The sequence below is a fragment of the Dermacentor albipictus genome, chromosome 5 (genome assembly GCF_038994185.2).
Source record: "Dermacentor albipictus isolate Rhodes 1998 colony chromosome 5, USDA_Dalb.pri_finalv2, whole genome shotgun sequence".
In the NCBI taxonomy this organism is placed as follows: domain Eukaryota; kingdom Metazoa; phylum Arthropoda; class Arachnida; order Ixodida; family Ixodidae; genus Dermacentor; species Dermacentor albipictus.
The window spans coordinates 101,786,394-101,808,587 of record NC_091825.1 but is presented as its reverse complement, the minus strand read 5'-3'; the positions used below and the strand labels follow the sequence as shown (position 1 = coordinate 101,808,587).

Genomic DNA, 22,194 nt, shown 5'->3' with positions numbered 1-22,194 from the left:
CGGATTTGGAGCTGGAGAGAATGCCGCCGTCACCTCTCCCTTGCCTCCCCCGGCACCTCGCAGCGTTGGGTGCCTCACACCCCAGAGAAAACAGCCCACTTCCTCTTCGCATTTGTTCCTTTCATGCAGGCGAGACTGAGTCGCAATCATCAGCTCCTCTTGCACATTTTCACTCACACATACAGAGAAGGGCATGCGGTGACAGTGTTACCACCCCTTGGACTTTATACGGAACCTCACGGCGACGCCAACGTCGATGGCAGAAATTAACTTGGAGTGTCCATATAATAGCTATCGCAATAAAAGAAACCTGTCCATCAGTCACTCACTTACACAACGACACAGTAGGTGGAACACTACATACAGCAGAGGGCACTGATGAATAAAAAGACACAGTCAGAAGAATAGAGTTTCCACAAAACCTCACGCATCTTCTAGTGCCTTTCTTCTCCTTCGTTCAACTCCCTGCAGAGTAGCATGTCGGCAAAAATACGCTGACTAATCATTCTGCTTTTTCAATAAAGAGCTTGCTCTCTCTCTCTCTCTCTCTCTCTCTCTCTCTCTCTCTCTCTCTCTCTCTAGCATCTAACTAAACAGTAGTATGAAACATCCTAAGAATGTTGCAGAAGCAGCGGTCCTCTCAAATTCTGACTAAACTGACATTCATAAGAGTGATTATATTGATGGTGAAAGTAGACCTCAATGAAGGCTGGTGCTTGCAATTGATGTTCCAAGCTGCTGGTTGGTATACACCATCTACCCACACATACCCCTTATAGTAACGGTGCGCAGTGATGTGTTATGTAGAAACATTACGATATCCTTGTGTATATCAGGGTTGATCATACACATGAGAAAAACAAATCATGAAATCTATAAAAACATGAAATGTACGTATTAATGGTACAAGGCAAAGCCACAAAGGTGGCAGAATAAGATTGGATTCGGATAGTGATTCGAGTGTCTTTGCTTTGTCTTTAACCTTATTTTACCAGCTAATGCTCGCTGAAAAAGAATGAGCTAATGTTGCTGCTTCAGGGAGAATAGAAAGATAGAAAAATCACTATATACAGTTCAGACCACTTAATAAGGTAACCGCCTATAGAGCAGGACCAGGTATAATGCAATCTTAATTAATTTCTGGGGTGTTACGTGCCAAAACTATGGTATGTTTATGAGGCATGCTGTAGTGGGGGACCTCGGATTAATTTTTTATCATTTAGGGTTCTCTAATATGTACCCAATGCACAGTACATAGCCGTTTTTGCATTTAACCCCCATTAAAATGTGGCTCCCAGGGCCGGGATTTGATCATGCGACCTCCAACCTAAAGCCCCTACATCCACGCGCCACCGCCGACCAGGTTAAGTACCACCAACCTACCCTCCTCCTCCACGCTCCTCTCCCACTCACCCCCTCAGCTTCCGGCGTCAAGCGGAACTTACGTAGCTTCAGCTTCCTGTTCCGAGTGGAAGTGACGCTATGTTTTTTAGCGTTGTTTACTTTCGCGTCTACGGAGAGGCTTTAATTGCACCAGGTGCGGTTGAAACTGTTAATGCGATTCTACCCAAGAACCACCGCCTATTGTAATCGGCGATCTGGTCGTGTTCGCTGCTTCGCGTCAACCTGCGACGGGCTGTGCCACGAGAGAGAACGTACAGTGGAATGTAGTGCCTGGGTGCTTGGAGACCACTCCCATTTTTCGTGCATTTGGAAAACAGCGACAGCAAACTACTACTTCAGCGGAATACAACAGCTTGTCCCCTTTGAATTCTTGTTTTGAAGCATACATCCCCTCCAGCCAGCACGTATGGAGGGACTTTAGTGAAGGAGTTCGCGACGCCAATTTGTACGGCAGACGCATAGAGTTTATGCTGTTGATTCTGAGGTTGAACTTGTCTCAAACAGCAGATCGAAGGTAACGAACGTCCCAAGTGCGTGCACTGCGTGAAGAACTGCAATGACGTGAAGCTATGAAATATAACAAGTTCAAATTTGCGTGGAGGGCATTCAGTGACATGGTGAAAACAAGTGTGCTTTTTTTGTGCGATATGAGCGGAGGTGTGCAGTGAATTGGTGCGTGCACGCGTGTTATAACGCGTGCAAAGGAGTACGGCGAATTGTGTTAGTGTTGTGACACAAGCAGATGTGTACGGCGAATTATGTTCGTGTGTTGTGCCCCAGCCCATGGCTCTCCGCACTTTGTCAGAGAAAGGGGACGACAGGCAAAGCTTGTGGCGCAGCGTACGCAAACAAGCACGTAGATGCACACGAATGACGCTTGGTGGAATGGCTAGAGTGAGCTACTCAAATTAGCACCGGTTGCTAAGCACGGGCGTCTCACTATCGTCTGCAATCACAGTGGAAATTCTCGAATCGCAACTCCAGGAAGCGCAAACGCCGGAACCGGAAATCTTAAAACCGGACATGCCGGAACCGGAAATGCCGGAAGCGGAAATGCCGGAACCGGATTTGGTGTGAGGGGAAAAGGCGGTTGTCACTACTTAAGAAAGCGGCGGTGGTGTGTGGATAGAGGGACTTTACTCCAACCTAGCAGTACAACGACACCTCTATTACCGGTCTGTAACACAGTCCTTTTTGAGTCCTGTTTACCCTCCCATAGTGCTCCCCGTTATATGCATACCACTAATACTAGTCCACATGCACAAGACGAAATATTGGTCATAATGTGGGGCCTATGTCACGAATGACTGGCAAAATGTGTGAAAGAGAGGTGAAGATTTGAAGATGACGATGACGGGCGGCGAGGGAGGTGATGAAAAAGAGAAGTGAGGGAGAAGATGAAAAAGAAGGCAGAAGGCTCCCTAGTGGGGCACTGCTGACAAGAACTCGGATCAGGGCAGACGTATCTCCAGCTGTGCTCTAGAACAGGAAGGAGCAGTTTTTAGGACCCGGATCAAAGAGAGGCAACCTCGAAATGGCCAGCAGCAGATCCAGATCCTAAGCCCCGGCTAGGTCACCCTGGCCTTGCTCCACGAGCTCGCTCCAGCCCCACGCTACCGTCACCGACCACTGTCCAGTGCTACGGAGGCAACTGCCTGGCCGTGCCAACGGCACAATGCCCAACGATACAGGACCACGTCCTGTGCCACACTGGTCTCAGCAGAAAGCCACAGCCCCATCACTCGCAACAGAGGTCAACGGCTTCGCCGCGTCAGAACCATGGAGGCTGACGTGTTACACAACACCGGGTCGACACCTGCTACTACTGGTGACGGTCAGAAAGTTGATTCCTTTACTCATGGACAACTTTCTGTGGCTGTGAAGGGAAAGCTATGGAGGCAAAGCGTGCACAAGCTTCTGAAGAAAGCCCCGCATTTCAATCTACGATAGTTTAGGCTGGGGAAGAGAAAACATAAACGCTTCAGTACCAACAGTTAAATATGACAAAACACACCACTGACGGTAAAGGTTTACTTATTTTGCGGCTTTTCGCTTCCGTGTCTGAGCAAACACAAGAACATCGCGCATGGAAGCTGCGCCGATTCTGTGTCCGTTCCGAGCAACCAAAAGCACTGCCAAACACTGCCACACTATTGGCGCAGTAACAAATTTGCAGCAGCAACGCGACCATAGCTTTCCTTTCACTGCTACAGAAAGTTGTACGAGAGTATAGTGGCTACTTGTTAGTTGTTTAGTCGAACTGAAGAACAGTATGTAATTAAGGTCTAGCTTGTTTTTTATGTATATAGCTAGTTTTGGGAGCTTTCTGTGTGCATATATGATTTATGGTGCGCAAGATTACTTTGCTGTTCGTTTTTCTGAGTTTAAATCATTTCTTGAGATAAATGTGAGTGAATGAGTGAAATAACTGTATTAGGTCCAGAGAAGATGCTGGGGAGACCCCGCGCCACCCAGCTAGTCTCAAGTAGGGACCGCCAAGCCGAGCTTGACGGCCCGATTGCGGGCACTCTGGACGATCAGGGTTTGGTCATTGAGTTCAGAGCTGCCCAAGAGCCCAGCCCACCTATCCTCGCTGAAGGAGGAGCTGATGGCTTCACACTCCCACAACACATGATATAATGTTGGCCTTAGTCCACAGGCAGGGCAGTCCGCACTGCGATACCTTTCAGGATATACTGCATGAAGGACTTTTTAGTTATGTTTGCATCGTGTCCATATCTATTTACAAAACACCGAAATTGGTGACAGCAAGGCAGCCTTTCAATGAGGTGAGCCAGCCAAAGGGATATCCAATGAAGGAAATTCTCAGGCAATGTGGAGGACGAGGAGGGGGAGGTGCGAAGCAAACAAAAAAAGGAATGTGGCTACAGCAGCGTGCTTTAAGAGGTGATTCATGCAGGGCTAAAATTCAGATTTTTGCCAGAAATACAATTTTTTCTCATTTTCTTCATTTTGGATGCACAAACATATAAAAAAGCTCCTCGCCAAGTTTCGTAATTATCTGTGAGATAGAAAAGAAGAAAATTAGCCCTTTTTACCCACCCAGCAGTGGCGCGTGTTTTCAGTCAAAGGCGCCTACAAACGCAGTTTTCAAGATGTGGCCGTAGAGTGGGAAAACAGCATAATGTGGAGCCAACTCGTTTATCGGAAGGCTCGCTTTTCACACTTTCTAGTGGCCTTCTGAAGAGAATATTAAAAAAACGCTCAAGAAAAACAAAAGGCCATTTCTGGGAACAGTGAGTCTAGATTGCTTGCGAAACTGAAACTGAAGCTTGGAATGGTGGAAATACATTTTGTCATTCCATTTTACCCACTTGCGGGGCTTTCGCACCCAACCCTGTATTTTTTACTGAGAAGACATGTCCAAACGAGAAGACACACGGGCCAAGCGACGAAAGCCAGCACCTCACAAGCACGGAAGAGTGTTGGACAACTTCAAAGCAGACAAAAAAAATATAGGAAGTTGAAACGATTGCCGCTGAGAAAAAAAAAATTAATTATAGGGTTTTACGTGCCAAAACCACTTGCTGATTATGAGGCACGCCGTAGTGGAGGACTCCGGAAATTTCGACCACCTGGAGATCTTTAATGTGCACCTAAATCTAAGTACATGGGTGTTTTCGCATTTCGCCTCCATCAAAATGCGGCCGCCATGGCCGGGATTCGATCCCGTGACCTCGTGCTCAGCAGCCCAACACCATAGCCACTGAGCAACCACGGCGGGTTGCCGCTGAGAAGTTTTGAGTGAGGACCTAACCTATGCAGCAGTTCTTCCTCAGTTCAAACTTTTTGGCTATTTCACACTTTTAGGAAAACTATAGTTTTGAAAGTGCAACGACGATAACTGTTTGCAAAATTGTGTTCGAGCAGAAAACTTGTGAGGAGCTAGACAATGGACCTCTTGAATTTCTAAACTGCTTATATCAAGGAACAAGTATAGATTTATGAATCACAGTAACAACAGAAACGTCAAACTTAGTTTTCAAGTGATGTGGTTTCTACAGAAGAAGGCATAAAATTGCAAGTGGCTGTTGCTATCCTGTAATACAAGGTGTCTAGAGGATATTTATTCTGAGACATGTTATCTATCTTTACAATGTTAAATTGAGTTTTCCAAGATGACATACTCATTTGCTATATGGGATATGCATAACTTTGCTTCCATTCGTGCATGGGTAATAAAATTTACTTTATGTCATAATGACAATAAGACAAAGCATCTGCCAAGTAAGTAAATTATCACTGAGGGTGACCATGTAAAGAGAGTATAAGACCAGTGTCACTCACCTCAGCCTGTACAATGTGCCGTTCCATTTTGGTGGACGAGAATGGAGAGACGGTGTGAGTCTTGCACTTCACCGTGTCCTCCTTCAGCAGTGTCACAACGTAGTAGCCTTGCGAGTCACCAGGTATGTACCGATACCTTGCAAAACTGTCCCTGATCTTAGGCTCGATCTCAGGTACGACCTCTTGCAAATAGACCACGTCTGGATCCAACCTGCAATGTGATGACAGCTGTGATTCCTAAAAATGTGACATCACCATTGTGGATTTCAGAGGCACAACGGTGAAATTGTAAATAAAACGTTTCAATTTGGTAAAGGCCCATTGTACTGCAACAAGCATGCAATGCTTACCTATTGACAGCTTGTCAGATTTTTGTCAGTAATGTACCACACTGTGTGAAACCGCAGTTGGCGCCCACAATATAGTGTCACACAAAAGTGAGAGAGAGCCTTTTTACTTAAAAAGCACAGAAGTTTGCAGGCGTAAAGTATTCGCCTACACGCTAATCTGCAAAGACAGATATGTAGCAAACAGAAAATGACGCGGAGGAAAGCATAGGGAAAATTAGTTGCTGTTTTACTTGGAGTGCAGAAATGAGAAGGTAAAGGGGAATGAAAATGGATAAAAGAGAGAAACAACTTGTCGCCAGTGAAAGCCAAACCCACAACCTCCATGGTTGTGCAGAGGTTGTAGGTTCAGCTCCCACCAGCTTCCTTTATTTTCACTTGGTTCCATAATGTTGTGACTACCAATGACTCCCCTCACCCCCATCATCGTTCTCTGCAAGGAAGGGGCAGAGGAAGGTCCCAGAAAAGAGATTTGCAGTTTGGCTTTTGGCTCCAAATTCAAGGACTGTTGGTTTTCTGCCTGTTTCAACGGCTTGTAAAAGTGTTCAATTTCTTTTTTACGGTTGTAATAATATGTATGCTGGTACCCAAATGAAGTTAACAGCTGGAAGAATCTGGCAAATGTGCCTCATCCCATGGAAATGCCAGATTGATCATGTGAACTAGCACGCTTCATGAAGGGGGAAAAAATTTTACCTTCTTGAAATTGTACACAAACTAAGGTTGCCAAGGTTGTAATAACAGATTTGTGTGAGTGACAATGAATTCCAGTGCAACGATAGCACACTGAAAGCACTTCTGGACACATGTAAAAGAAAGTGAGACCTGCCAGTTTTTGGATGTGGCTCTCCTGAAGGTGACAGTGATTGCAGGCTTCAGCATGTAGAAGATACCAATTATGTTCAGGAGCACTAATGCAACCCTTAACTCTCATTACTCAGCCCTCAATTATAATCTGAGAAAAGACACAAACATTCCTAATGACACCAGGACGTAAAAGCATTCCCCACTATAAGGCCGGCTACACTGCAATACAATGCGATGACAAACTCTTGCTATGTGGGACATTACTAAAGCAACTAGACCTGCCAGCATTGTCAGGGGACATTCCTCTTTCATGAGCATGGACATACTATACTAGTATGTCTAGAATAGCGACGTTTTGTCAGGGTGAGGGATATAGTAATGTAATGATTTGTTTCACTTGACTTGATTTGATTGATTGATTTCATAACCAGCGATTTTGGTGACAACATAGGCCATGTGAATGAACATGCTGACCTATGTACTGCATCGAACGGACGCTCACCAAGAGAGGGTACTAGGTGTCTTACATGCCTCATGTACCATATTTCTGGGAACAAACAACCCGGCACCCCTTTCCAGTTTTGTGGCCCTGGACCAATAGCGAGAGCAAATACACACTACTGTTGCTCCATGAGCGAAATAAAAATCTCGTGCCCAGGCAAGCACCTGAACAAGCACGGGATTCTCCTTGTGGTCATGAAGAAGTGAACTTGATTGTTCTAGGTTTTTAATCTGGCCAAGGAGCATTGAAAACAGAGCAGTAGTAACTGCTACTGCATGATATGAGGTGCACATATCAAGCAGCAGCCATCAAAAATGCCACTGATCTTCCACAAGCCGCAGAACATATCAAATATAGTTTTCTTACTTCCCAAGTCTGGGACAACATTCCTGCCTACATCGCTTTGATAACAGATCCCCTTCAATTCAAGTCCACCATCAAAGAACATTTAAAATGTAACCCGCGACTGCTGTACTCAAGCCTATACCCCTCAAGTAATGCCTCACATCAAATAATTTGAGGCATAATGACTGAATGAATGAATGAATGAATGAATGAATGAATGAATGAATGAATGAATGAATGAATGAATGAATGAATGAATGAATGAATGAATCATCAGTATGCTTTGTGGGACTATTCCATGGAAGCTTCCTGCTCAGCTTCGAAGCGCAACACTGGCATGGGAAAACATTTGCTTGGTAGCCTTATGTGGAAAGTCAAACATGCTCATATCCTCAACCTGTCTTATAGAGGAGCTATTCCTCGTACCTAGGCTAAGGCCAGTATGATACGAGCCCTGTTCCTTTCATTCCAGTCTATTCCTTCCTTATGATCCACTGAATGCAGATGGCCAATTGCAGTGATAGTGTGGGCTCAGTGTTTTTCGAACAACCCACGAAGCAAAAAAAGAAAGGCATCGGAACAGCATTGTTACACTATCCCAGCTTAGTCAGCATCACTGTATCCAATGAGCAAAAAATGGCTTTTTTTTAATGTCTGCACTCTTGTGTTCTTGTTTCCTTTGTTTCCAAGAGCTTTTCAATGCTAAAACTTAGCTTGAGATGGCCATTATAAGTAATCTGAGATGGACAACATAATATATTAAAAAGGGAGACAGTCAATGTAATCACAAAAATGTAGGGGGGATGAAACTGCCAAAAACAGAAAAAGGCAGTAAGGGCAGTCAAGTATTCTTTCAGAAGTATTGAAGAAAATGACAGGTGCTCTGAATGTCAACTTGTAGGAGAGAGCTTAGTGCTGACGTCAGACTATGGCAACTCAACCCATTTAAGCACCCAGAGCCCAGCGGCATGCAGCAGAATTATTGACTGCTCTCTCAACTACACTGGACAAGCTAACTCTGGACAAGCCCGGCTTGTCCATGCAGAGCAGTCCTGAAACCATTTAGAAAAACCTTAGCTTATTTCCAAAACAGCTAAAGGGGCCGTGAACCACATTTTATTGAAGTGGAAAAAGGCATCTGAAGTGAAAACAGGCTATTTCAGAAATAATTTGCCACAAAAAGTACTTCAATGCATTCAGAAGAAGTGGAGTTATTGGCAATCAAACATGGCCTCCGATGTGCTCTTATTCCTACTTGAATGCCTTGTACTGCAAAGGCTACGGCGCAATGGGGCATGCTCACAACACTCTTCCTTCTCAATTTCACCGTGGCGCACAGTTCAAATTTCATTTTGGATGTTAATGTAGATGCCACAACTTCCGCCTTTGATGCCTACGATGCGCTAAACATAATCCAAATGCACTTGTCCTCAGCGAGCCGCAGTGCGCTTAGCCAGTGTGGTTTGCCCATTTGCACCTTGTGCTCAAATGTTCTATTTTTGCATAAGGAAAGCAAAACAAATTTAAGTCCACAATAGCATTCTGCATAAAATATCACCCCAGAAAGTGCCCTATGAACGAGTCTGCCTTGTCTAATTTAAAAGCTATAGTTTTCACTAAATTGAACTTCCGTGACAAAATGAATATTTAGAGAAATGGCTTCAAAAGCAGAAGGATGCCAGTTTATTCTCATTGCAGGTATGGTTGCTAGACTTTCCCTGGAACATACATGACGCCTTCTTGTGTTCCACGTTCTTCTGTGGAAATGGCTTTGAGCTTTTGCTTCTTTCTGGCTACTCTCCCACTTGTTGCCCCATATGCTCTCACTATGAATGAGCATTCGTTGAATGCTCTTTCCCAAATGGCATGCGGTATGCATGCCACAAACAGTGCATAAGTCATCAAGCACTTCCTGAATGCCTTGTAGAAGCATGCCGTGTTTCACATTAGAAAGAAAAGGAAAAGCAGTATGGGAGTTGCAAGCACTGGTGACGAGATAGAAGCGTCTTCAAAATAAACACAGAAAGAACTGCCTTTTCTCTAGTTAAAGAGCCTCGTCTGCCTTCTAAAATGAAGCCTGCTCTTCTAATAAGAAAGTCTTCGCCTTTACATCTGGTGCCGAAAGTCAGGAACGAACTAGGGGCTTTTAGACAGGAGCATTTCTTAAGGGTGGAGAGCAAGAAAGAGGCTTTACATTCTAATGTGACCTTGCGAAAAGCACTGTGCAAAAAGGCATATGTGACCCTATCTCACTGAGTACTGACCATCATGTCACCAAGCTTATCCCCACACATCTGAATCAACAGCAAGTGAGTGCAGGATTGAAACAAAAACAACACTGTCTTGAAAATATTGACAAGTGGACTTGTTTATCTTTTTCGGTTGAGTGCTTTTCCCAGTCTAACAAATGTTATTGCTCAGCACGGGATGTGCCTGCATGTATCCAAAGTTTCTGCAATGTTGTCAATTCTTCTATCTGCTGTCCATTGTCACCGAACCTTGTGTAATCCGATTGCACGTATGCGCGATGCAAATGGTGCCTAACTTTCTAGAAGACACGCGGGCACCAGCGATTACTCTGGAACATTCGATGGCTCGTGTATAAAAGCCAACGCGCTTGACCGGTAGATCAGATTTCGCGGAGTGCTGACTGAGTTCGCCACTATCGTTGTGCTTTAACCCTTTGGCTGTCACGGACGTACTGGTACGTCATCGCGCTTCCCCCCCCACAGTGTCACTGACGTACCGGTACGTTCTCTATCGTGCGTTCAAAATTTCACACCTGAGCGCAAAGCTGGCGCTCCTGGATTGGCCACGCTATCTGTTGACTCTTTCTAAAAGTTCGTATATTCGCCCCGACCTGTGTTACTCCATGTATTGAAGAGTACGGCGCGACTGCTACTCCCCACTTTCTCTTTGCTGAGTGGCGCAGTGGCTCCATGTTCGCTGTATCATGCGTCGTGCGCTTGTGGTTATGGGTTCAAGGGTTGTTCTGCAATCTCCGCTGGTTTGAAGGTTTTTATTTTCCTTCTGTTGGTGTGCCTGCTACGGCGCGTCAAGTTCAGGCGCACGTGCCGTTGCCTCTCCGAAAAGAGTGACTCGTTGCTGCTTTCGCTCTCTTGCCGCACCCTCGCTTTCGACTTGCAGCAGTAAACGTAAAGTCTTTCGAACTTTGTTTAGCCTTTTTCCATCTCTCTCTGTCATCTTGATCTCGCAACGTCCCATTTATCTCCGTTGTGCGGGCGACTGAAAGCGCATCCTCCCTGCGCGCGGTTACTTTCGGATGGCTCAGCGCGCGGGACCTTCGTCTGCTCATTGGAGCGGTGGCTCAATTCCGATTCAGAATACGAGCCAAGCTCGGATTCGGACTCGGACAGAGTCGCATGCGAGGAAGAGGGTTCCGCATCGTCAGATTCGGATGTTGAAGGGATTTTATAGTCAGGCTGATGATGATGATGATGATGTTTACTAACAACAGCTGCAGAACACTGAAATGTGTATATTGCGTTGACTATGTTATTTGTATACCAATCATAATCAAAAATAAATTGCTATGTGCATTCCATGTTATGCTCGTTCCCTGAAACCAAGCCGACACTGGGGGTGTGTCACGGTCAGAAACGTCCGACAGCGAAAGGGTTAAGTGTAGCCTGTTTTTGCAAGCACAGGTTCACCCAATAAAAGTTAGTTTCGTCTTTCACAGTATTGCTGCTGTGTTCTTTACCGTCACTACCATGTGACAATATGAGGTGCTGCAGGAAACAGGTGTACCCATTGTCTCTTTGCTTTCAAGCAAACATTAATGACACTTCAGCAACAAGACAACACGGGTTACAAAAGTGACACCACAGCAACAAGCACATCCACTTTCAAGTTATGTCTCACATCCTGTGCATACCCTTACCCTTTTCTTCCGTGGCCTTCTGGAGGCCAAAATGACACTTTCAATGAACTGTAAATGTACCTTGTCATTATGCGGAGATGTGCATGTAGATCATCCATTGTTATCATTCGTGTTGCATGGAACAATATGTATTTATAGTGGTACATGAACAACTTATTAACTTGTGAGGATATAGGGGTGAGCACACAGGAAACTATCGTAACCTCTGTAAATAAAATTGTAAATTTAGCAGTCTCGTGAACCACAAAAGTTCTGAAATTTAAGAAATGCACCTATGGCACATCTTGGGCCGGGATTGTGTTTTGCATTTGGAAGAAAGAAAAATGAAGGAAGTATGGGAAGAGTGAGTGCTGGTAGTGAGCTAGTAGATTCTTCTTCAGAATAAACACCAGCAAGATGTGCTGTATCTCTTATCTGAGGGCCCTGTTTGTAGGCTACGACAAAGCCTCTTCTAATAGGAAGGCCTTCACCGTTACAAATCTGGCCCAAAAGCTTTCACCCGAGCGTTCACCTGAACTTTGTGTCACCTGACCACGTGGCTGCGCCACTGTGTACTTTGTAGCTTTTTACTTAATTCATCAGCAGGGTGTCTACCAAGTTGACATTTCCAAATTCCCAGAGTTTTCCAGGTTTTCCCTGAGTGCCTCTGCGAATTTCCCTGAGTGACACAGAACTTTCTTTTGTGTCAAGGCAGGCTCACACAATGTCGCCCCATGCTGTCACTCTCACAAAAAAACGACTTAATACATGATTACAAAGACGGCGCCGAATAAAACAATACACGAAGAAGGGGGACACGAGACAGCACGTGTCCCCTTCTTCGTGTGTTGTTTTATTCGGCGCCGTCTTTGTAATCGTGCTTAACCAACTAGCCCACCAACACATGCTCAGTGACTTAATACAGTCTGAATAGTAAGGAGTAGTGTTCATGTTGCTCAAAAAGAAAACAGAAGGGAGGGGTTAGTAAAACGCACAGCAAATTAAATGGCTACAGAAAAATGGTAAAGCCCATTGCAAATCGAGTTGAACATTTTCAAATAAGAATAAAAAGAGATGCATACAAAAGCAAATATTTTCGTATATTACTACTTCTATCAGCTGATAGCAAGCTCATTGGTATGAGGCCCGAGCTTTGTCACAAGTGAGATTCTCTCTCAGCAGCTGGAAAGTCAACCTCAACTGTCCTGACATACTTTGCACACAACGCCTCAGTGTTGCCTTTCACTGCTTTAAAGAGTTTATTTTGGTTTTGATGAGGGAAATATCTATGTCGATGTCAGCCCACACTTCATTTTCTGAGCTCAAGCTCCTTCAAAGAAGCAGTGGCATGCTTCCTTTCCTGTTCATTCCTCAATGCGTAGGTCCTTCCTGTTCTAATCCTCCTTCCGCCACGCATTTGCCCCAGGGACCATTTGAAGCACCCTTTTGGTAAGTTGTGCAGTCAACGTCCTTCCGTAACACTATGGTTATTGCTTCAAACTATTCCTAGAGCAGGACGAAAATAGGCGTTTTCAACAGGAGATGACGTGTTTAATGCATTCACTGTTGACTAAGCTCTTCAAAGACACATGCTGCCACTAAAGGAAATGCCATTGGGATCATTATAGAGGCCAGGTGCATGTGTACTGACTGTACAAGTTAAAATTATCCAGCAAAGGCAAATTTTAGGATCGAAATAATGAAAGTTAGAGCCCATAGAAATGTATGGGCACTGACCAAAACCTTCGGCTGGGATCAAACTATAACCAAAAAATCGATTTAGCCGGAGTTGAATTAATGGAAGTCTACTGTATATGTACTGTGTGACTGGTAAATCAAAGCTGCTGCACTTGACTGCTAAAATTAGTGTGAAATATAGATAAACAATCATCATGGCCATAAAGTGGCTGAAATGCTTTAGTGCAAAGCACGTGAACTTGCACGAGGCGCTGGTTTGGGGCCAAACCAATTCAAGGCATTGTGCAGCCACATACAGAAGTTCATGCGAATTGCCAGTTTTTCCCTTCGACGCACTACCTCAATTAGTCAGAAACTACCCAAGGACTTCGAGTCAAAACTTCTTGCGTTTCAGCGGTATGTCATTGATCTCCACCGCTCTACCAACATGCCACTTGAACACATTGGGAATGCGGACCAAACCTCTGTGTACCTTGATATGCCAATGGTTAGGACAGTGCACAAGTCTGGTTAACATGAAGTTCGGATTAGAAGCACTAGAAACGAAATGAATTGGATAACAGTTATGCTCGCATGTTTGGCTGATGGTTGCAAGCTCCCTCCCTTCATAATTTTTCGCCGGGAGACTATCCCAAAAGAAACATTTCCAAACAATGTTGTATGCTACCACGAAAAAGGCTGGATGGACTCGGAACTTGGATTAGATTGGATCTCCAGCCTTTGGGGCCGAAGGCCAGGTGCATTGCTGCACCCAGAATCAATATTGGTGCTGGATTCTTTTCTAGGTCACCTCACACCCAGCGTGAAAGAAAAGCTGCCTCGTGACCGAACGCATTTGGTTGTTATACCGGTTGGAATGACATCCAGTCTTCAGCCCTTGGATGTTTGCTTGAACAAGCTGTTCAAGGATTGCTTGCGGCAGCTGTATTGGGACTGGATTGAATGTGGATCTACCTCAACACCTGCAGGGAGACTGAAACGCCTGAGTACACCTACTGTTGCGCAATGCCTTTCAGCTGCTTAATACGGACTCTCTCATGAAACAGTCTACCGCGCATTGAAGAAATGTTCTATTTCAAATGCCCTCGATGGAAGTGAGGACGATCTGCTGTGGGAAACAACTAGTGACAAGGAGGAGTCCAGCTGTGATGACGACGGCGACATCAGTGGCAAGGATGAAGATTAGGCATAGTTTTCAGGTACTTCAATAAAGCTGCTCTCGAATTTTCCTATAGTTTGTTTCTCACGTTACATTGGCGTTTTTGTGTCTTTGATCTCGCGCGTTCGCAAATTCAACCCTCGCATTACAATCGCGTTCTTTTTTTTCCCCAGTTCCGCCCTCGCAAAGTCAACCCTCACGTTACAATTGGGGTCGGGTAAATACAGTAATTTCATGTTCTGGCACAACATATCACAAGGTTAATATCAAATAAAGAAAACAGGGAGACATATCAATGTTGTAAAAGTAAGTTACCTCAAGATTTGATCACAAACAGCTCTGATTCGCTGATGCAGGTATTGCTGATTCAGTCCATCAACATTCCAGCTAACCAGTGTCATCATTTCACATCTTGCTTGAGGTGCCTGAGCTGGTACTTCTGCAGCAACTGATGAGGGTATACTCACGCGTCTCCTGAAACACAAATAGAAATGGTTCCCATGAATAGTTTTAGTCTATAAAAAAGTGCTATCTAAAACAAGTCAGTCATTTTGTTGTACTATGCTACAGCCAAATGAGCTAATGAACTGCAGCAAGCTCGAAAAATTTGTTGTGCATACAGTGCATACATATAGCCGGAGCTGTCAACCTAGGAATATGAATACTAGTACAGTGGAAGGCAAACAATAGCGAAATGCATTGAAAAATACAAAACAGAGCTAGATTGATTATTATATTATGTTTAGTGTTTATTACAGATACGCAGACTTTGAGCTCAAGGAATAGGGATACAGTTGCTACGACAACGATTTGTGCCGCAGACAAGCAGATATGTTTATGAAGTTTACTAATGCAATATTCAAGTAAAGGGTGTCAAAGATTCAATTTCCGGTATACATTGGTTCCACCAGCTGATACTGCTGCCCCGCTGCTAGGCCTGTATAATAAATGGGTCTGAAGAAATTGGACCATAAAATGTTGCTCAGCGCCTGCGTTTGTCTTTATTTTGAAGTTATTGCAAAATGTCTGGAAAATCGTTCGGCGAGGAGTTCTTGAGGCCGACATTTCAGACGTTCTTATACATTGACTATATGGGGTATACGTTGGAGCCGCGAAGCCGTTCGCATTATCAGGCATGTCCCAAAAATCAGGCGTCAGGAAAATCGGTCGTTGACTGTGCGCTGGCAGCTCCTCCAGCCGACGACACGGTATCAAAGACAATTCGTTCCCTTTCAATAAAATGACAGCTAATATTCCTTGATAGAAGCCCAAATTCCCCGACTTTTCCCTGAGTATTTCCAGACTATTCAAAATCCCTGAGAATTAATGGTTTTCCCGGTTGGTAGACACCCTGGCTATCTATTTGCTAGAGAAAAATTTGACTGGGTCAGGTTCCCCAGTGGCGTTGTTGCTGATAAATTACCACGTAAAAGAGGGATAATTACATCCTCTGCTCAGTAAACTGTAACCGTACAATGCTACAACATTACTGTAACGTTTGAACGTCTGTGCCACATTTGCCAAATTGCTGCATGGCAACGTAATGCATATACACTGAACGCTTATTAAGACAAACCAGTTAAGCTGAATTCTCGCATATAACGAACAACATGCTAACGTTTGTATGGTTTTTGAGAGACTCAATTACAAAATATCCACTTAGGACGAACTGCCTCAGACTGTTAAGATGAACATTCGGAGTAACCACCATTACTAACGATCCTGGAGCATAAGGTGCCTCGATGCAGCGGTGCCAGGGAGTGCGCACATTGAGGCACCCTAATAGAGGCATGCGGCATACATTGCCAGTGGACAGAGGCGAAAATAAGGGGGAAACCAAAAAGTTACAGTGATGTTTAACTTCACGAATGCGGGTGGCCCGCAAGCGTACAGATGCTATAGCGCACATGAAGCTATCGGCCATCAGTGCACCTAAATGCCTACAATGTCCGCATCACAGAATGTATTCAAAACAGGGCTCGCGTGGCTGAACCATACGCAGCAGCCGCCAGAGGAAAACACCGCCTTGTAAACATTAGCTTACTAACTAAATTAACACACATGGTGTCAGCACGCACAGGCAATTATAAACACATCACACTCTATGATCGCAGACGCTCACTGTCAAAATGCTGGCATGAGGAATCGCAGCAGCAGCAGCAGCGAGCAAAGTGACCTTCTTGCTGTTTACTGCTTCAACACAATGTGACCGGCGAGAACACAGTGCATGCAAAGCTATGAGCCATTGGCCTGTACCACAAAAAAATAACTAAAGCAACTGCTAGAGGATTTCAACCCATTACGCCTCCACATACCTTCCTCCTCCGCAACATTTCGCCTCATTTCTGCTTCCCCACTTTGTTCAATATCACCTAGACTTTCCTCTAGGTGGTGTTGCTGTGCTACGCACCCTCAGCATGCTTTTTATGCCATTTTTCCCTCATTGTAAGTCTACTTCCTCTACCGTCTTGAAGTAAGGTATCTGGATGCACCTGGTCATGTTAGCAATTATTCTTCTGATAAGACAAACAAATTTTCATGGTCCCTTCAAGTTCATCTTAAAGGGAGTCTATATAAACATATATATATATATATATATATATATATATATATATATATATATATATATATATATATATATATATATATATATATATATATATCCACAAGCAGAAAACAGAGCATGGTGAGAGTGAGTGGCAAAGGTCGACTGACAGGTGACCTGATTACAAAGCTCACCAATTATTACGGCTGGGCACTGAAGCCTAACATGGGCAACATAGATGGTATGCACGAAGCGGTAATGGCAACCTATCATCACATATGTTCGAATGATCAACGCCCAAATCACAGCCTATGCCTGAGTGGTGCCAACTGATGGTAGAAACAGAATGCTGCTACTGCTAGAGGAGAACTACTTCCAAAGCACCGGAGCTTGCCAGAGCATGTTAGTAAGGCACTCCTGCCTGTCTATGAATGACTTGCTGACAAAAAACTCTTGCAGCGCTGCCACAGAGGCAAAACACAAACTGCAAACGAATCACTGCATTCTGTGATCTGGTCCCTCATGCCAAAGACCAAACATGCCTCTCTATTTGCAGTAGAAACTGCGGTAGCAGAAGCAGTAATGCGATACAATGCAGAGATGAAAGAAGCCTCATTTATTCGGTATTTAGTTATTCGGTATACCTACATCGCCTGTACGGCATTATCGTAGGGGGGTTAAAATACAGGTGGTTACAATGGAAACATATTCAGCAACATCAAAAGAATAAATTAGTAAACACAACATAGTTTAAGCACTGAAATTCGCAAAAGCGGAATACAAACTAACAAAGTACAAAACAAAGTGAGTAACAAAGTAACTAACAAAAAAAGAAAGTTGCGTATATGCAGAGATGAATAACAGAACAATCAAAGAATATGGCTCACAATAGCATTTTCAAAACTAGAAGCTGCCATCACTTCATTAGGGAGCTCATTCCTATCGTTAATCATGTTAGGAAAAAATAAATACTTAAACGCTTTGGTACGGCACTGATAAGCTCTAATTTTGTTAGCGTGGGCCCTCCTAGATGAAACGTAATGCGGCTCCTTGACGAACAGTGTTTTGTCAATACCAGTTTTACTTTTATATATATTATAAAGCAATTTCAATCTTAGGATTTTCCTGCGTGAAGAGTTTTCCAACCCAACCCTTCCCGTATTCCAGATCCTCTAATAGTAAAATTATAATTTCCTGTGACGAAGCGTGCTGCTTGCTTCTGGACGCATTCTATTTTTTCTGTGAGGTTTTTAGTGTATGGATCCCAGATAACGCATGCATATTCTGGAATAGGCCTGAAGTTTGTTAAATACAAGGTTGCCTCGTATTCTAGGAGAAATGAAAATACAACAAAGCAGCAAGGGCATTCAAAGAGCAGAAGAGAAAGACGGTCACCATCTCAATGGTGCAGAGCGAAAGCGGGCAGCTTCAGCCGCCTTCCTTCATGCAGCAAAGCAGCGACGCCATGAAAAACCATGCACCGATTATTCACCTGGGGTACATTAATGTGTTAGCTATTAAATAAAGCTATTTTATTGGTTGCACAACTCTTCAAAACAATGCCTCGCATTTTTTTTTTGCGATTTTCTCAGTTTCAATTTTTCAGCCTGTGCACAATCTTCTGATCAGGTTTTCTCAGCATCTGCAAGTCCAATTTTAGTCATTCTTCTTTCATTTGAAACCTTAGGGCTCAGTAAGTGCCGTAAGACTACCAAATAACGCCAGGTAAAGCTATAAATTAAATGACAATGTTCATATAAGTAATCATGCCTGTACTGCTAACATGAAGTTCAAATGCTCACAACTTTTGTTCTGGAGAAGCTAGAATGACAAAACTTGTCTTATGGTACTCCTTGATTAGTGTAGGTTGTAATGGTAAAGAGTACAACAAAAATTTTTACCAAAATGTGTCTGGTAAGAAAGAATGGTATCAAATACATTAAAATAAGCTTTATATTTAAGACCTGTACATAAAACTACATAAACCTAGAAATTTTCATCATTCTATCTCATATATTAAAGAAAATAATTCAAAACCCCACATATCCCCTTAAGTGGAATGTAATTCACACACAAGTGCTTCTTTCCACTGAGAGACACCATGATGAGTGGGAACGCCTACGAGCCCAATGCAGGGTGGATGACATTTTGAGCAAGGAGCTTTACGATTCACCTTTCAAGAAATAGCCATTTTCTAGCGTATATTTGTAAGGACTACAGCTGTACGGCACAGTATTGGGCAGCAAATCAATGCAATGTCGAGTGCCAGCAAATTACCAATGTCATCTTCATAGCAAGAAAAGACGGTTTCGTTCTCGGCCAGTATGTCAGCCATGACAGATTACTGTTCAGGGGTGAGCTGGCTACCTATGCTGGCTAGTGGAAATTCAGGGTGAATGGTTACGGGCACAGTAGTGCAAACTTGCGGTGGGGCAATGCTGCTTTCCAACGGTACTGTCTTCACGGCTAAAGCTTGCCAGGGAGGCTCTTCTGGAGAACATGCATGGGACAAAACGCTGAGTGGCCAGAAGCACCCTTGGCCGGATGTTGTACTTGAGTGGCCTCTAGTGGCTGAAAGATCAAGCGAGCTTGCACAGCCGAAAACCAGTCACCACCTAGGATAAGGGGAATGATGTTCTCCAAAACTGCTTCCTCAACCACACCAGATATAGGGCCAAGAGTTATCTTGAGGAGGGCTGACCCAACTGGTAGCACTATACCTCCTCCAATGACGGCAAGAGGGAAATTAGTTCATCGCAAGATCACTGCAGAAGAAAGGACGGCTTTAGAAATCAGCATTACTTTCAAGCCAGAGTCCGGATATGCTTTGTGTTCTCCGACTCCTGTAACAGTTGCCATGAAAAACGGACGTTGATGCTGGGAGCCAACAAGTTTGGCAGGCATACTGTGAAGGGCCTGTAGTTGTCGGGCACCAGGCATGGGTGACAATGGGGTCCGTGATGACATTTTGCTGTGTGACAGAGATGCTGCCGCCAAATGCCCTAACTCTTTGTGCTTGTTGCAGAGTGCTTGTGTGATTTCTTTGCCACTCGGAAATGTCGGGGCACCAGACTGCGCAGACGTAGCTTTGCATCTCCTTTCCTGCTGTCCCTTGAGCAATTCGGAAATGTGTTGTGTTGTCTTGGCTATGCTGTTGTAGCTGTTGGTGGAGCTGGTGGCTGGAAGTTGTACTGCCGGTGCCCTGATTTGCCATTTCGAAATGATTGTGGGTGAGGGGGGGTGAGGGTGGCTTCTGTGGAAATGCTATTGACATTACACTTGCCCTGTCTTGATCATGTTGAGTGCACTTGTCTAGGCTTGTACAGGTGGACACAAAGTCACGCACTGTTGATGATGAGCCGCTCTTGAAGGTCTTGTAGTAGGTAATCAATCCTGGACATCAGCAAGGATGATAGGGCAGCTTTCAATCACATGCAGCTTTTCTTAAGCATACTGTTGTAGGCTCTTGCCTGGGCTCTGTCTAATCTTTATGACATGTTCCTGCCACTCAATGAGGGTCAGCTCTGATGAAAATGTTTCCTTCAGGCCAGCGCTCCACGTTTCCCAGGTTTTATGATTATTTCCAAAAGCAAGGTGCCAGTACTGAGCTGTGCCTTTCAGTTTACTTGCGGCAATAAGACACGTGGTGGCATCACGGCATATTGAAAGCTGCAGTACATGGTGGACATCATTTAGCCAGACATTAACATATTGTGTTGGAGACACATCAAAGTAAACAACTGATGACAGGTCTGGCAGCATGGTAACTGTAGTCGAGGGACATGGCAGCTGTTGAAACAGAAGTGCCAGACTTTTGAGCGTAGTCGATAGTTCTCAGCTGTACCCGCATTATCCACGCATGACCACGGTGTTGCCTCACAACGTTGGTGAATGTCAACTTTGAGGTGCTGAATGAGGTTTTCCTTAGAGCCGATGCTGTCTAACTCACATCAGATCAATTCCTTGCGGATAAGGTAGACTCCGAGACGTGGCATAGTCGTTGAGCCAAGCTCATCCCAAATGATGCACCACAAAGCAAGGCTGTGCGAATGGTAGACTAGGCAAGTGACCACTAAGCACGGGATATAAGTTAGTCCTGGGCTAGTTGTCAACACTTGCGGCACTCTTCAAATAATGGCCATTCTTCTGATGCAGAGTGAACACAGATGAGGGATAAATGACAGGAATATCTTCCGGCATAAGTCTTCGGTGGCATGAGGGCATGGGTACAATGACAAATGTGGTATACTGAAAGCCATTCTTGCACTGGTGTCACTGGGTGATTTAGGCTGAATGAAGGAAGGCTCACAATGTAGGAAAACGGTTTAACGAGGGTTACGGTTAAACATCATTGCGAAATGCCAGCTGAACAGGCCAGTGGCTACAGCTTAAATGGCATGTCCATTGCGAGGACAGCAAAACAAAACAAGGCTCTCAGAAATAGAAGCAGAAGAATGGCTAACGATGTCAGCGTGGCTACACACTGTGCAGGACGCATTGCACCATCTGCAACAGCCCACACCAACTGGGACAAGCATATTCCTCCCACTGGCATCAAAAACAGATCCAAGTAACGCACACAATATTTGTCACTTGCTGCACTGATGTTGGGGCCCGGCTGATATGAATGCAAATTGCACAGGCGTGAGAGTTGTGCTCGCCAAGTTGATACTTGCCCATTGTCAACATGTTGTCCCACCGTCATATTCAGGATCCAATGCGTCTGAGCAGAGGCTGCATAGTTTGTGGAGCTCACTTTCCTTTAATGAAGTGAAGTTCACGTCTTATTTGTCTTAACACAAAGAAATGCTCAAGAAACAATGTTTTTGGCCTCTTTCACGTCCAGAATTTTCAGCAGAAAAACAACTGCCAGACAACGATGTCATTTTGGGAAGCTACAAAAATGTGCTGCTATGAAAAGCAGGCATATTCACCAATGTATAATTTTTTTGCGCCGTCACCTGTCATGTAACATGGAAAAAACACCTCCAGTAAAGCAGAACTTGTGTTTGCAGGTTTTACTTTGGACAAGTCAAGCTTGTCCTCAGCAGGGGCAGTACAAGTTTTCAATGATTCCCCTGCTTCATCCTTGGTAGGGAATGAGTTAAAGTGTACTCAAAAACGTCTTCAAAGAACATGTGCACAAATACCTAGCGTGCATTGTGGCATTTCAAAGCCAACTTTGGCCAATGTGGG

General features: G+C 44.3%; 2 protein-coding genes across 2 annotated transcripts in view; one reads left to right on the top strand and one right to left on the bottom strand.

The window, feature by feature from the left end:
• LOC135905969 (uncharacterized) overlaps positions 1-22,194 on the top strand; it is a 168,331-nt gene that overhangs the window by 47,050 nt on the left and 99,087 nt on the right. The window lies entirely within an intron of this gene.
• LOC135905952 (tyrosyl-DNA phosphodiesterase 2-like) overlaps positions 1-22,194 on the bottom strand; it is a 41,542-nt gene that overhangs the window by 17,588 nt on the left and 1,760 nt on the right. Inside the window, exons 3-4 of the mRNA XM_065437097.2 lie at positions 14,769-14,927; positions 5,713-5,923 (exon numbers count right to left, since the gene is read on the bottom strand). Coding sequence (XP_065293169.1) covers positions 5,713-5,923; positions 14,769-14,927 — 370 coding nt within the window. The remainder of the gene's footprint in view (positions 1-5,712; positions 5,924-14,768; positions 14,928-22,194) is intronic.